The 15,740-nt window shown below is 52.1% G+C and overlaps 1 protein-coding gene and 1 non-coding gene across 2 annotated transcripts; one reads left to right on the plus strand and one right to left on the minus strand.

The window, feature by feature from the left end:
• Window positions 1–11,919: 11,919 nt before the first annotated feature.
• Window positions 11,920–14,429, plus strand: LOC101771463 (alpha-1,4-glucan-protein synthase [UDP-forming]). Its single transcript, XM_004982410.1, has 4 exons — window positions 11,920–12,402; window positions 13,225–13,475; window positions 13,567–13,735; window positions 13,843–14,429. The coding sequence occupies exons 1-4, from the start codon at window positions 12,061–12,063 to the stop codon at window positions 14,173–14,175; spliced, it is 1,095 nt and encodes a 364-aa protein (XP_004982467.1). The 5' UTR covers window positions 11,920–12,060; the 3' UTR covers window positions 14,176–14,429.
• Window positions 14,430–15,513: 1,084 nt separating this feature from the next.
• TRNAD-GUC lies at window positions 15,514–15,585 on the minus strand. Its single transcript has one exon. It is a non-coding gene; the product is annotated as a tRNA-Asp (tRNA).
• Between the last annotated feature and the right edge of the window lie 155 nt (window positions 15,586–15,740).

Below are 15,740 nucleotides of genomic sequence, written 5' to 3' on the forward strand. Positions count from 1 at the left end.
AGTCAGAGCAGCGCGGCCTCCTTGTTATCACCGAGACGGCTTTGGCGGCCGAGTCTGCGAAGGAGGCCCAGGAGCGCACCTCCTAGGAAGTGGAGCTGGCAATCGAGCGTGCTCGCCAAGCCGAGGAGATGGCGATACGCATGGTGGCACTAGAGCACGCTGCGCAGGGGGCAGAGAGTGCGCACGCTGCAGCTGAGCAGGCGCACCAGGCCATCGACGTCGAGGTCCAGACCCTCCGGGAGTCCTGCAATGGTACGCTCTTACCTTCTTCTGTCGTGCTTGTCTCTATGGGCTTGCTGGTTTTATGCCGGTCTTCACTCGAGCGGTCGTTACTGCAAGTATGCACGCCGAGCTCACCGCTGTCACCGAGCAGCGGGCGGCGACCGGCACCCGCTTGCAGGAGGTGGCCGAGGAGTTGGAGGCGCTCCAGGGCATGTCGGAGGCACTGTGGGCCCAGCTGTTCGTGGGTGTGGTGCCAGAGGGCCTACTCGCGGAGCGGCTCAGGGCTGCTCGAGGTTGGGTGGATGACCTAATAGTGGAGGCGCTCTACCAGGGTGCCCACACGACCTTCACCTCAGTGGCCACACACTACAACGACGTGGATTTTGCTACCGTTGGGACCGGCTATGCGAGGAACCGCACCTTCGAGGAGTTGATGCAACTTGGGGAGATGGTCACCCCAGGCACGCAGCAGCTGGTCGAGCAGATCTCGTCGGCCATGATCTGAGGCGAAGTCCCTCTAGAAGCCCCTACGGAGTAGTTGCTTCAGTTTCCAGTTTCTTGCATTGAGTCCATATTATGTAATGAACTAAAATGCTTTTGGGCTGTGGCTTTGTCATGGATTTGTTTTGACATTGGTTCCTCTTTCGCATGTGTTTTTGCCTTTGCCATTTTCCTTGTGCAACGAAGTCCGGGGACTAGCCCGTGGAAGACTTTGTTTTGCCCTGGTCGTTCGACTGACACAAGTTGGGTTGTGGGAGGCATACACAGGTGCAGATGAGGAATGCATATGCATGCAAGTAGCCCCCTTGAGCAGGTCACGCCGATTACCCTCGTTGGTCAGCGCGAAGTGCTTGGTCAAGAGAGTTTAAAAGGAAAATCGCAAAATTAATCGAGCATGCCGCTTCTTTTGATTGCATGGTGTGAACTATTTGTGCAAATTTAAACAACAAATCTAAGGGTAAAAGCGACATAACTGCTTGGTGTTCCAGGAGTTGGTGAGGACGTCACCATCCTTGTCCTTGAGACGATAAGCCCTCAGGTGTTGGACCTCAACTACGGCGTAGGGCCCCTCCCATGGTGGCGTGAGCTTGTGCTTGCCTTTGGTCATTTGGACCCTTCACAGGACCAGGTCTCCGACCTAGAAAGTACGGTCTCGTGTTCTTCCTATGGTAGCATCGGAGGGCTTGTTGGTACTTGGCAGATCAGAGGAGCTCCACATCTCGCGCCTCATTGAGCTAGCCGAGCGCGTCCTGGCGGGCCCCTTCTGACCTTGCCTCATTGTACGCCTTGACTCAGGGCGCCTCGTAGTCGAGGTTGGTGGGGAGGATGGCCTCCGCACCATATACCATGAATAAGGGCGCCCGTGGACCTGTTTGGGGTCGTCCTTAGGCTCCAGACCACTGCGTGCACCATGCCTACCCACCGTCCCATGAACTTCTTGAGACTGTCGAAGATGCGAGGCTTGAGACCTTGTAGGACCATGCCATTAGCCTGCTCGACCTGCCCGTTGGTGCGTGGATGGGCCACTGAGGCCCAGTCGACCCTAATGTGGTAGTCGTCGTAGAAGCACAGGAATTTCCTTCCCGTGAATTGCGTACCATTGTTAGTGATGATGGACTTCGAGACCCCAAACCTGTAGATGATGTCGAGGCAGAACTCAACCACGACTGCCAATGTGACCTTGGTGATGGACTTCGCCTCGATCCATTTAGTGAATTTGTCACCCTCTAGGAGGAGATGGGTGTAGCCCCAGGCGCTCTTTTGAAGGGCCTGACCAGTTCAAGGCCCCACACTGCAAAGGGCCACGTGATCGGGATGGTCTACAGCTCTTGAGCCGGTACGTGCATCTACCGCGCATAGTACTGGCACCCTTCGCAGGAGTGAATGATCTGCTGGGCGTCCGCCACCGTCGTGGGCCATTAGAAGCCTTGTCAGAATGCCTTGCCGACCAGTGACCTCAGGGCTGCATGGTGGCCATAGATGCCGTCATGTATCTCCAGAAGTAGATCCCACCCCTGGTCGGTGGGAATAAACTTTTGGAGGATGCCTGATGGGCTGCGCTTGTAGAGCTCCTCCCCGACGACCACAAAGGTCTTCACGCATCTGGCGAGACGGCATGCCTCAGTGGCATCAGCGGGGAGGGTGTCCCACATGAGGTAGTCAAAGAAGGGCGTGGTCCAGCTTGGCTCAAGCACCACAACCTCGAGGTCAAGGGCACCCATCTTGGCCCCTGCAGCTAGCTCCGCTGCCGGCTCAGGGTGGCCTGCATCGGGCGCACGGGTGGGCACCTTGGCGAGCATGATGGACGGCTCGTAGGTGTTATTGATGAAGACTCCTGGCAGGACGTGCTCGCGGTTTGACGCGAGCTTCGCCAGGAAATCGGCGACGAGGTTATCGCGCCTGAGGACATGGTGAAGCTCGAGGCGGTCGAACTTATCCTCGAGCTTTTGCACCTCGTTGCAGTAGGTGACCATCTTCACATTGTGACACGAGGACTCTTTCATGACCTGGTTGACGACCAGCTCTGAGTCGCCCCTGATGTAGAGGCGGCGAGTGCTGAGCGCAGAGGCAATCTTGAGGCTATCGATGAGGGTTTCGTATTCTGCCACGTTGTTAGTGGTAGGGAAGTATAGGAGGATTGCGTACTCGAGGCGATCGCCCTTTGGGAAGGTGAGTACAAGACCAGCCCCTGCACCTACCGCCATGACCGACCCATCAAAGTACATCGCTCAGTCCTCGTGATTGGTCGGGGGCGATGGGGTCTGGGTCTCAGTCGATTCTGCGACGAAGTCGGCGAGGACCTGTGACTTGATCACATTCCTCGGCACGTAGCTGATCTGGTAACCCAAGAGCTCCGTTGCCCATTTGGCTACGCGACTAGAGGCATCGCAGTTTTGGATGATTTCCCCGAGCGGTGCCGATGTCACCACCATGATCAGGTGTCTCTCGAAGTAGTAGAGGAGTTTGCGCTTCGAAATCAAGATGGCATAAATCATCTTTTGGATTTGAGGGTAGTGTACCTTGGTGTGGGACAGTACTTCGCTAATAAAGTATACTGACCTCTGCACTTTGAGGGCATGCCCAGGCTCCTTGCGCTTCACGACGAGCATCGCACTGACCACTTGTGTCGTCATGAAAATGTAGAGTGGCAGGGGCTCTTCTTTTTCTTCCTGTCATGGCGGGAGGGGCTGCCACCTCCCTCACCATCGTGCTTGACAGCGCCCTTCCCCTTGTCAAAGATCGCAACCAGCGCCTCCTCTCCGGAGGTGTGGTTGGTGGCGATGTCCAGCAGCTCTTTGGTGGAGCGAGGCTTGGCGCACCCGAGCTTGTAGACGAGGGTTTTGCAGGTGGTCCCCAAGATAAACACCTCGATCACGTCGGCGTCAACCACGTTAGGTAGCTCGTTGCATTGCCAGGAGAAACGGCGGATGTATTCTCGGAGCGTTTCCCCCGGCTTCTGCTTGCAGCTCTTGAGGTCCCAAGAGTTGCTGGGTCGGGTGTACGTACCCTGGAAGTTGTTGATGAAAATCCAACAGAGGTCGGACCAGTTGTGGATGCAGTCCGGCTGGAGATATTCCAGCCATGCCCGAATCTGCAAGAAAGATCGGCAGGTACTGGATGATGAAGTCGTCGTCATTGGTGCCACCAGCTCGGCAGGCGAGCCGGTAATCCTCCAGCCAGACGTTGGGGTTTGTATCCCCAGCATACTTGCTGATGTTGGTGGGGGCGCAGAAGCACTCGGGGAAGGGCGCAGAGCGTATCCTCCTCCTAAACACCTTCAGGCTGGGCCATATGGGGTCGAGGAATGTGAGCACTCATAGTATCAGTCGTGGCGGCCGCAGTGGTCATCGCGGTCATGACAACGCTGTCTGTTGGACTCCATGCGTTCGCGGCGTCGTGCCTGGATTGTGCGATGCGCGTTGTGTGCCCCGTCCAAGCGGTTGTGTGCCAAGGCCGCGGGGCGTTGTGGCGCTAGCGCCCCTCCCGCGGGTTGGCCAACTTCCTGCTGGCCACCTACTGGTACGGCAGGCGCGCAGGACCCCTAGGGACCGCCTGCGCTTCACGTCCGGTGGCTGCTGCTTGCTTCTTGTCTTCGTTGGAGGGAGCTCTCTGCCTGCTGGATCACCACAGTCTCAAGCAGACCCCTAAGCTCGCGATGGATGTGCAAGCCCTCGGGGTCCTGCGGCTCAAGGATTGAGCGCAGAATCATTGCCGCGGTAGCCACATTCTGGCTAGCACGGGTGAAGCGGTGGATTCCATCTTCGTCGCACATGATCTGCTCATGCACGCGACGGGAACGATCGCGGGCCACTCCGGCCGCCTGTTCTCCACGTTGCTTGCCGACCTCAGCGCGCTCGCGCTCTAGCTGGGCGCGCTTGCTGTCGAGTTCCGCCGCTTCGGCAGTGAGGTATTCTGCTTTTTCGCGGAGTTACACCTCGCTTTCCTCTTGTGTGTGCTGGATCGGCTACACGGGCTGCCCGTCAAGAGGGGTGTGCTCGGCAAGATCCGCCATGAAGAACTCCCTCGACAGGTTATCGCAGTGGACGAGGTCCACCTCTCGACCAGGAGCTACTCATGGAGTGGATCTCCATGAGGTCGTGGAAGGGCGCCGGCACGTACTCCGCCGCACTGACGAATGTGGGGTTCGCGGGGTCGGGGCGGAGCCTGCGCTCGAGGTCCATCTGGAAGAGCCGGGCTGCATCCCGGAGACCATACAGCAACTAAACTGTAGAGTCCCAGAACTCACTCTCCATGGGGAGTGGGGCCTCCCCCGAGAGCTGGGTGAAGACGTTGGCAGGCCTCGGTCTCGAGGTCTGCCCCGAGGTGTACGTTGATCGGACGTGCTAAGGCGTCACCATCAATGGGCAACGCGGCGAGGTCACCACTTGGCGGTGCCCCCTCTAGCTCAGGCTGGACGGGGAGTCCCTCTTTGAGGAAGTGCAGGTGATCTAGCTGGTCGAGGATGAAGTTCAGGCTTTCGAAACGAAATGCCTGGGCTGGAAGAAAGCTAGGGATGAGCTGCAACTCGCCCCCAGCGTTGACAGCAAACTCGAGGCTCCCGAAGCAAATGGTGTCGCCCGGGGCAGCCGCCGCCGGCTCTAAGACCGAAAGAGGCCATCGAAAGCTAGCGAGGAATGCGCAACTATCCCTACCTGGTGCGCCAACTATCGGTGTTTTGGACCGCCGGCTAGTGATTGTACACCGTGCTCTCCTCACTTCCGATGGCTAGCACACAAGAGACAAGGAGTTATACTAGTTCGGGAAAATCACTACGTCCAGTTTCGACAGGAGTCGTGTTCCTTCTATCAAGTGCACTGGACTTACAACGGGGTGCTTGCAAGCAAGCGTTCGTGCGATGTGTGCATGTATGCGTTGAATGCGAGAGAGAGAGAGAGAGAGAGAGAGAGAGAGAGAGAAAGGAGGCTCGGTTCCCCTTATATAGGCCAAGGACCGGGCAACAACGTTGAGAAATGGAGGGGGTCCCCGACCTCAGAGGTCGGGGGTTGTGGCATGGTCAGGTCTTCCTTGCTCCAAGAGGTCTTCTTGTCATGTCCCCTTGGCTGGTCATGGACTTCGCACACCTTGTACGGTGGCTCCTGTACAGCGTGGGTTGCTTACGCACGGCCGGCCTGCTCTGTGGCGTGCTCCCGTCCCGTCTGTCAACTCCGTGGCAGCGAACGGGATGGGTGCTATTGCTGTCGTCCGTACTGGTGACGAATGGGCAGGCCGTGATTAGTGGCCTGGATAGGGCGCGCCGCTCGTCCCGTCTTTCCCCGACCTCTTTATTGCACTCAGGATCGCTCCTCGTTGTAACATCTGTTGCTGGGTCCCACCTCGCCTACGGGACCGTACCGGGCCTGGCGCAGTGGCATGGCCTTGATCTTGACGGGTCCCCTTGATGGCGAAGGCGATGATGACGTCAGGGCGCGTACGGCCGCGCGTGGCCTGATCCTAAAGGCCGTCTTGGGCGGTCCGAAGGGTGTAGCCTCACCCTCGGACCCCTGGTTAAAGGTCGGCTCCCCTCGCCCAGTCATGTCTCCAGCGTGGGATGGTCAGGGAACCACGCCGTACATTTAATGTCTCTCGTACGGCACAAGTCTTTCTGAGTCAAGGAGTTGGTGAGACGTTGTGGCCCCTTGCGGGCCTCACCCCCGAGCTAGCTGAGCCAGCGAGTCGTGGCTCCTGTCTTCCGACGAACGAAGGTCACGCGGTGGGCCACGACTTCATCTGTACTTCTAGCTACTGAGCTTTTGACCTTTTGACGCCTGGTTGCCTTAGTCCCGTACCCTACCCATCAAGTACGTAGAGCCTAGGGGTACAGTACAGCTGCTGCATGCTTTCCTTTCATTTTTTTTGGGAGAACGCAGGGTACGGATGCATCGTCGACGAGGTCAATGCGATGCGGCGATTCTCTTTCTCTCGGGTACCGTACCAATCCAGCGATCCCAAATACAAGCCGTGAGTCGTCCCATCAGAACTAGCAAATCGAAACCAAACAAATATGGAGGCTCGGATCGGGATCTTCTGTTATTATTTGCTCAACATAGCGCGGCCACGTACACCAAGTAAGAATCTGTCGGCGGCGGGCTGAAACTCAGGACACGGGTAAAAACTGTGGATGGACAGAACGAAACGACCCCGGGTGTCGGTGGCATGCCCAGGCAGCGAAGGCATGTGCGTTTCACTTGCGGGCTGGCTCGGCCAGGAAGGAAGGAGGGGGCATGATGGGCGGCAATGGAGCATCAGATCCGAGATGCCACCGCTCGCACCGCCGTGATCCCGATCCGGCCATGCACGGTACAGCGTGGAAAAGGCGCAAAGGAGAAAAGGGAGAAAGCCGGGGGCTTCGCTATACGCTACGCAATGCACGTACTCTTCAACGGCGAGAACTACACGCGTACTATATATATATAGGGGAGTATATGTCAAATAAAGGCGCTTCATCAACGGGGAGATGCGGGTACAGTGTCCAGCAGGGACGCATGTGGCGCGGCACTCCTCAAGCGCATATGGCACAATCATTGCTGGGGTCGGAATTGGAAACGAGGACGGAGAATTAACAACAAGTGGCGAGGTGAATTGATGATCTGATCCACCTACACACCATGTAATGCAACACTATTAAACTGCTGGTAGTAGTATTAGGACCAGCTACGTACGTGTCAAAGAAAAGAATAGTGCATGGTTAGGTTGGATCATCCTAGCTAGCCGGGCCAGCTGCAGAATGGAATGGCCATGGGTGTCGGTCGTCGGCATGCATGACGAAAATTAAATAAGCTACCGGCCTAATTAACTAGCTAGTACTAGGGGAGTACAAGGGGGGAAAGAAGACAGTTCTTGTATACCATGCTGATCCTTGCTTAGTTACAAAATCCGGCAGAGATGGATGGATGGATGGATGGTTGAGAATTAAAAAGGAAGAGGCTACCATACTACCATGTGAGTTGAGCAGCAGTGTAGTATTAGGTTCTGGAAATTACCCGGATCTATAAAATAATTGCTGCTACCAGAGAGAGCAGCATGCAGTGTGGAGTAGTATATCTGTGTCTCCAATATATGGATATTTCTGGCTGCCTGCGCATGTGAAACGAACATGCACGGCACGGCGCGTCGTGTGTGATTTGATTCCACACCTCCACCATGCCGGTGGTGTTGCCACCGTCACCGATGGAACGAAAAGGCGCGCGGCTTTACACCTGTCCCTCCTTCGTCTCCGCAGACCCGCCGCCGCCGCCGCCGTGCCCTTCTTTCATCTCTTGCTTCTCCCTACGACCCCTGCCTCTCAGCTGTGCACGACGCAGCTTGGTTTGGCTGGCCGGATCGCGCTGGCGGGGGCGAGGGGGGCTCTGACTTGCTGGGCTCGATCGGGTTTGGCCCGTGCACGGACCTTAATAGCTGCTGCTGGTGCGTTGGGTATGTGCCGTCTATACCGGAGAACTTGGCACTCGACCGGATTCCGAGACCCACCAATCCGCATCGTCGTGACGCGTACTAATGTGCATCGATCGACAGCACTATATGATGATGCGCCGAACGAACCACCCGGGGTGTGTCCGTCGCCCTCGCTCCGCGTGTCATTCATGCATTCGGACAAGAAGCTAATAAGGTTTTATAATTCATTGTCAGAGTTTTTGTTTTGTTTTATAATTCATTGTCAGAGCTCAGACGACCCAAAAAGGATGCCGCGGCACTTGAAATCAGGCCGGTAGAAGTTGAGAATAGCAGAAGGGGAGCATCGTCATGCGGGAGGAGAGACGTCAGCCCGGATTAGCTGGGACACACCGCTGCACGCAAGCAGCCAAACAAAATATCCCTCCTCCAGCTCCACCTATTCCCCGACTAGGGAGTGTTTGGTTCCGTTAACTTATTTTTAGCACCCGTCACATCGAATATTTAGATACTAATTAGGAGTATTAAACGTAGACTATTTACAAAACCCATTACATAAGTGGAGGGTAAACGGCGAGACGGATCTATTAAACCTAATTAGTCCATGATTTGACAATGTGTTGCTACAGTAAACATTTGCTAATGATGAATTAATTAGGCTTAATAGATTCATCTCGCCGTTTAGCCTCCACTTATGTAATGGGTTTTGTAAATAGGCTCTGTTTAATATTCTTAATTAGTATCTAAACATTCGATGTGACGGGTGCTAAAAACAAGTCAATGGAACCAAACACCCCCTTATCCTTTCCCGCACCGATCACCGCCACAGATCCCCATCCGCCGCCATCCGTGAGTCCATGAACCTTGCTCCAGCGCTCCACGTCTCGTCTCCATAACGAGATCCACGCCAGGCGGCACGCCGCAGGCTTCACGAAGCCAAGCGCTGCACGGCAACGAGTGGCCAAAAGAGGCGTGGTGCGACAGAAACGTAGTGGCGCGGAGCCAAGGGGGGAGCTAGCAGGGGCCATTGCCCCCCTATGCTCGATGCCAACACTAATTAGGTAATAGGATTTCCAAAATTAGTTGATTAAATTGTGCACTAGTCAATTAACTTAGGGAGTAGTATTAGATTTTAGCAAAAAGAAAATAGTAGCTTTGATGAAATGGATGGCATCTAGCTAAATGAATTAATTTATAATATATGAGTTAATGATTTTATATACAGAAATTTACTACATAAAGTTCATATGACTCTTCTTCGCCCCCTTAATGTTAAATCCTGGCTCCCCCCTAAAAAAAACGGCAGCCATACTGTGGTCATGCAAAGGTCTAGACGAGGCCTGCATTCTGCTTCACGACATGATATATACCATTACTGAGACGAGCCGAGCTAACTTTTCTGCTTGTTTCATCAACGAGCTGCACCGAGCCGAGCCGATATCCAGCCCTAGCCCAAATCATGTAAGTAAATCCCCTATAAATTAATTGGGCTCGTTATTTATTCATCCATCAATTTCCGAAAGGGAAAGATGACATACCTTGGAAATTAGCACAACTAAAGTATAGGAATATTTGGCACTTGGCGAGTAGAGTGGCATATACGCAACAGGTCAACAAATAGCACGGATCGCGGGAGGAATGTGAGTGTGAGGGCACCCGATGAGCTGAATATGTGTTGTAGATCTGAGCAGCTTAGATGGCGACGCCCCGGGGTGCGGAACTAGCCAGCCAGCCAGCGTGGAAAAAGGAGAGCCGAGTCGAGAGAGAGAGAGACTCCTAGTACTGGAGCTAGAGAGAGCGTTCGGCACGGGTGTTTGACCCGTTATTCCCCCCGTCTCCACCGGTGCACGCACGACGCGGGGAGATCTGGCCAAACGAACGAAGCAGCGTGGTCGTCGCCCGCCAACCAAACCGAACCAGGCCTGCCTAACCGTGGTCGACGGCCGCGTGCGAGGCCACATGCCCACCGCGACCGCCACACCCGGACAGCTACAATTAGGAAGCGGCGCGGCGGTGATCCCCCACTCGGCCACTCCCCCACCCCGGCTGCCTGTGTCTCCACGTACCCCCCACGCCGACGCGCAATTCTGTTTGCCAGGCAGGCTGGTAGTATGGCCCCCCCCCCCCCCCGGCGGCCAGCTCACTCGCAGTCGGTCACCGCGGCCGCCGGACGCGTCTGCCGCCGTTTACCTGGCGCGGTTGCTTCCGTCGCCCCAACACGCATCAACCCCCGGACTACCGGGTCTGCTCAGTTTCTTTCACCCTTCCCGTCCTCACCTCGTTTGGACTACTTCAACATCATCAGTGCTGAGATTAAAAGCAAATGAAAAAAAACATCAGTGCTGTACAAGAGTGGTCTGATGGTGACGAATGTGTACCCGTTTTGCATCCTTGTCTGATGGTGCCGCCACATTCGTAGAAAAAGAAAAGTTTTTTTTAGGAACTTTGCAATTTGCTGAAGTTGTAGTCCATTGTTAATCGCTGCTAAATCCGTAACCCATTACATCCGTAACCCTCCGAGCATAAGGTAGCCACCGTAAAATAGCGGAAAAAGTTTGGAAATCCGATATTTTGCGCTACAGTTGTAATGGACTGTTAATCACTCCCAAAATTTTAACGGATAGTAGTTATAAAAGCATGGTACAAGGGGTACCCTTTGGTTAGGAAAATTGTGCCCATTTCCCTTCCATGTCTTAAATATCAGCCCACATAGCGAACTACATCCTTTTCAGAAATTGATTTGTGCTAAAATTAATCACTGCTAAAAAAATTAATGAATTGCATCAATAGGTTATAAAAACGCTACAAATATGTCTTCACTAGCCTGCATAATGGCAACAAAAAAAATAGAAATGTAATCTTGTAAATTGTAATACGATTGTAACCGATCATTTTCAAAATTGTAGTGGATTGAAGTAGTAGCAATAAGCATTTCCCCCCTACAATTACTTCAATATTGACCCACACAACATTTGGGAAAAAAATGAAATGAATGTATGTGCTAAGAATTTACGTATGTTAATAAAACATGCTTTTTCCCTCTTGCTAATATCGTCTATTTTTTCCAAATTGCAAAAAGAATGATGTATTTACAAACTTTATCATGATACTAATAGCCATACAGAGTTCCCGCACTTTTTTTTTACCTTTCATGTTTTCGTCCCTATCCCTTCATTGCTACTCTAAAGCCTCCAAACCAATCTCTACCTTGTAGTCATTGTCAAGGTCTTTCCTACTATATTATTATTGTTCAAGCAGATAATAGCATGCTTGCTATTATTTTCTAATATACCACTTATGTAGGTATAATTATGAAGATATATACTATTGGATGCCAACTTAAGGAATGCCATCTATTAAATGACGCTTATAAACGTCATTCTTATAGTAAGAAGATGGACAGTACTTGAGGAGCTACTATGTGGCTGCACAAGTAAGACCGTAATTTCAAATTTGGTAACCGGAGTAAAAAGAAGAAACATATATGGCTATGCAGAGGCACGTATGTGATGGAGGCACTAAATGAATTTGCATCAAAACGTGTCCGCATCAGTACTACTGCACCTACGGTAGCTTCCGACGCACCGACATGCCAGCCCCAGATCCAAGCCCTCTTTTGGACCCATTCGAAAATTCAGCACACACATGACGCAAAAAAAAATTACTCAGAAAGCTAACAAACAAAAAAACCTAAATAAATAAATAAAACCAAGAAAGGGCAGGGAAGACTAGAGATAGAGGAGGGGAGGAAATTAAAAGTCCTCTCCCTCCCTACGCCTCCGTCCTATATAAACGCCACCTCCTCCCACGGCTCACCCCACCCCTCCCAACCCCTCCTCTCTCCTCCTCTGCTCCCAAGATCTCCTCTTCTCCCGGCAGCTGAGCGCGGGGGGGCCGAGAGATCGAGATCCGGAGGAGGCGCGGAACCTCGCGGCGGCACCAGCAGCAATGGCGGGCACGGTGACGGTCCCCGGGGCGAACGTCCCCTCCACGCCGCTGCTCAAGGACGAGCTCGACATCGTGATCCCGACGATCCGCAACCTCGACTTCCTGGAGATGTGGCGGCCCTTCTTCCAGCCGTACCACCTCATCATCGTGCAGGACGGCGACCCGGCCAAGACCATCAAGGTGCCGGAGGGCTTCGACTACGAGCTCTACAACCGCAACGACATCAACCGCATCCTCGGCCCCAAGGCCTCCTGCATCTCCTTCAAGGACTCCGCATGCCGCTGCTTCGGCTACATGGTCTCCAAGAAGAAGTACATCTACACCATCGACGACGATTGCTTCGTATGCACTCTTCTCTCTTCTCTTACTGTTCTCGTTTAATTCTCGTTGAATTGACGCTTGGATCCGATCGAAAGGCGGGATCTTGGCGCCGGATCTGGGGCCAATTCGCTCGAATTCGCCCAGATCCGGCCGGATCAGATCTGGATCTCGGCACGCGCGGTCAATTCCGTTGATCCGTAGCTTGGGTGGTGGTTTGGCATTGCGGATCTCGATCCGTGACATCATGCTGTGCTCAGTAACTGTAGTGGCTTCGTTCCGAGGGAACAGAGCCAGCAGCCACCCCTCCTCTGCCCGTGGTTGTTATGATTTTGCCGCTTAGTACTGGTAGCTAGTGCCTTTGTCGTTAGAGGGGTCCTTTTCATTTGGTCAGGGGCCCTTGTTTATGTGATCCCGTCGCGGATCACAACTTGGCATGCATTAGCCAAAACTTATTGTAATGCTCTGCTGTCATTGGATCTAGTACTAGGATACTCGAATCAGATCTGATCCGAGCAGTAAGCACAATTCAGGTCAACTTAGGTTAGCTCTTTATAATTCACACCTGGGTGAAATTTTTTTCACCTTTTACCAGGTTCAACTCTTAGACATTGTTTGAAATTTTCACCTTTCACCTTGTAAGATCCACACCACTAGATCATAATGTTGAGGGTGGAACTCAACATCGTGATCTGTCTGAAACATTGGCAGTAATATCGAGCAATGCACTCAAATTGCGAGTTTTTGTCATCCTATAAGTAGCAACATCGTGATTTTACAACAAGCAACATAATTGCACTTATGCTATTTTGTCACATTAACCATATGTCTTTGTTTGTCATTCAGGTTGCCAAGGACCCATCGGGCAAGGACATCAACGCTCTTGAGCAGCACATCAAGAACCTCCTCAGCCCATCCACCCCATTCTTCTTCAACACCCTGTACGACCCGTACCGTGAGGGTGCTGACTTTGTGCGTGGGTACCCCTTCAGCCTCAGGGAGGGTGCCCACACTGCTGTCTCCCACGGCCTGTGGCTGAACATCCCTGACTATGATGCTCCCACACAGCTGGTCAAGCCTAAGGAGAGGAATGAAAGGTGCTGCGGTTTGTTCTCATTTTTCATCTTACATTCTGGCAACTATTTTGCTGCATCATGGGTTGTGGCTAACTCCTTTTTTTGGTTTCAGGTATGTTGATGCTGTCATGACAATCCCCAAGGGAACCTTGTTCCCCATGTGCGGCATGAACCTTGCCTTCGACAGGGATCTCATTGGCCCTGCCATGTACTTTGGTCTCATGGGTGATGGCCAGCCTATTGGCCGCTACGACGACATGTGGGCTGGGTGGTGTGTGAAGGTGTGTGGTCTCTGTTCTCTCTGCTGCAGTTGCATTAGTTGCTTCCTTTACAAATCATATGTTTTCCAATTGATGTCATTGTATTAAACTGTGCAAATAAAATTCAGGTCATCTGCGACCACTTGAGCCTGGGTGTCAAGACTGGCCTGCCATACATCTGGCACAGCAAGGCTAGCAACCCCTTCGTCAACTTGAAGAAGGAATACAAGGGCATCTTCTGGCAGGAGGACATCATCCCCTTCTTCCAGAACGTGACCATCCCCAAGGAGTGTGACACAGTCCAGAAGTGCTACATCTACCTCTCTGGGCAGGTGAAGGAGAAGCTGGGCAAGATTGATCCCTACTTCGCCAAGCTCGCCGATGCCATGGTCACCTGGATCGAGGCCTGGGATGAGCTGAACCCGACCACCGCCGCAGCTGAGAACGGCAAGGCCAAGTAGATGGAGCCCCTGGAGTCTTCACTTCCCCTTCGAAGTGATGAAGTATGATTGGGGCCTGCCTAGGCCCCATAGATATAGCTCTTTTTGAGAGGGAAGAGAGATTAATTCAGCAGCAGCTTTTATAATTCTTTGTTGTTATGATACCGTTGTTCTTTTGTAGTTGATGAAAGGGATTTGTCGTTACTATCATTTACATAATTCAAGACAATAATTTATCGTGTAATTTTGAGAATCAAAGCACTGTTTGTGTTCAAGCATTGTGTCTGGGTGGTGTTATGCACTGCTGCTGTCTTGTCTTGACGTTGCCAAGTTGTCCAGCTCTCCCGATAGGAAGAGCTGAAGAGGCTTGGCGACCAGTTCAGGTTTCAGATTGTTGGCATGTTGTGGGCAGCTCTGATTCTGAGTTTTAGGCTTCTAGCTGGTGGAACTCTGAAATCTGAACTGCGGCAGGACCTTGCACCATTGCAGTAAAGCACCAGTGCAGCTGCTCAACCTGGGCCTGAACCCGTGAAACGGCTGATCTTGTCTTGCATCAGGACGAAATTCCACGAATGCTAAAGAAAACCAGCACTGTTGTCAGTGTAGCTGGCCGCATATGTAGGAGTGATGACCCAGATTGCGGTCACGGCTGGTTTCGCCCCTTGGAATTTCTGAGCATTCATCATGATCGCCTGTGAATTGGACTTGAGAAGGCTTAGCATTTGTCGAATTTGATGGAACGTGCGAGATGTCCGCGTCTTAATAGTCTTAGGGGATGTTTGGTTCTTTAGGAGCTACTAAAATTTCTATCACATCGAATGTTTAGATACTAATTAGAAGTATTAAATATAGACTAATTACAAAACCAATTGCACAGATGGAGGCTAATTTGCGAGACGAATCTATTAAGCCTAATTAGTCCATGATTTGACAATGTGATGCTACAGTAAACATGTGCTAATGATGGATTAATTAGACTTAATAGATCCGTCTCGCGAATTAGTCTCCATCTGTGTAATTAGTTTTATAATTAACTCATGTTTAGTCCTATTAATTAGCCTCCGAATATTCGATGTGACATGAATTTTAGTCCAGACTAAAGATCCAAACACCCACTTAGACAGAACGGGACAAGAAATTATCTCACCTCCTTTTATCCAGACTGTCAGACTTCCATCTCAAGTGGTTTTGGAAGCGCAAACTCACTGAACTTCCGAGTAGGTAAATAACAGAACGGGGGGAAAAACAAAAGGTTCACAAAAAGGAGGTAAAATAACAGAACGGGAAAAAAAGTTCACAAAAAAAACACAAAAGGAGGTAAAATAACAGAACGGGAAAAAAAGGTTTACACAAAAAAAACGCCGTTGCCGGGGATCGAACCCGGGTCACCCGCGTGACAGGCGGGAATACTCACCACTATACTACAACGACCTTGTTGAATGATCGCATCAGCATATTAATTTTAACGATTGATAGTTTCTCCAGCACGAGTCCCTCACATCAGCTGAATGCTCAAAACTATGAATAAGACCTAACATCAGATTCACAAACATGACAATTGTAGCACCAATAACCACCGGTAAAAA

The sequence above is a fragment of the Setaria italica genome, chromosome IX, assembly GCF_000263155.2.
Source record: "Setaria italica strain Yugu1 chromosome IX, Setaria_italica_v2.0, whole genome shotgun sequence".
Lineage (NCBI taxonomy): Eukaryota > Viridiplantae > Streptophyta > Magnoliopsida > Poales > Poaceae > Setaria > Setaria italica.

What these genes read in the sequence shown, in the direction of transcription:
- LOC101771463 (XM_004982410.1), top strand. Translation starts at nt 12,061, where the DNA reads ATGGCGGGCACGGTGACGGTCCCCGGGGCGAACGTCCCCTCCACGCCG. An exon ending in CCATCGACGACGATTGCTTC is followed by an intron (nt 12,403 to 13,224) that starts GTATGCACTCTT and finishes TTTGTCATTCAG; the next exon opens with GTTGCCAAGGACCCATCGGG. An exon ending in GGGCTGGGTGGTGTGTGAAG is followed by an intron (nt 13,736 to 13,842) that starts GTGTGTGGTCTC and finishes AATAAAATTCAG; the next exon opens with GTCATCTGCGACCACTTGAG.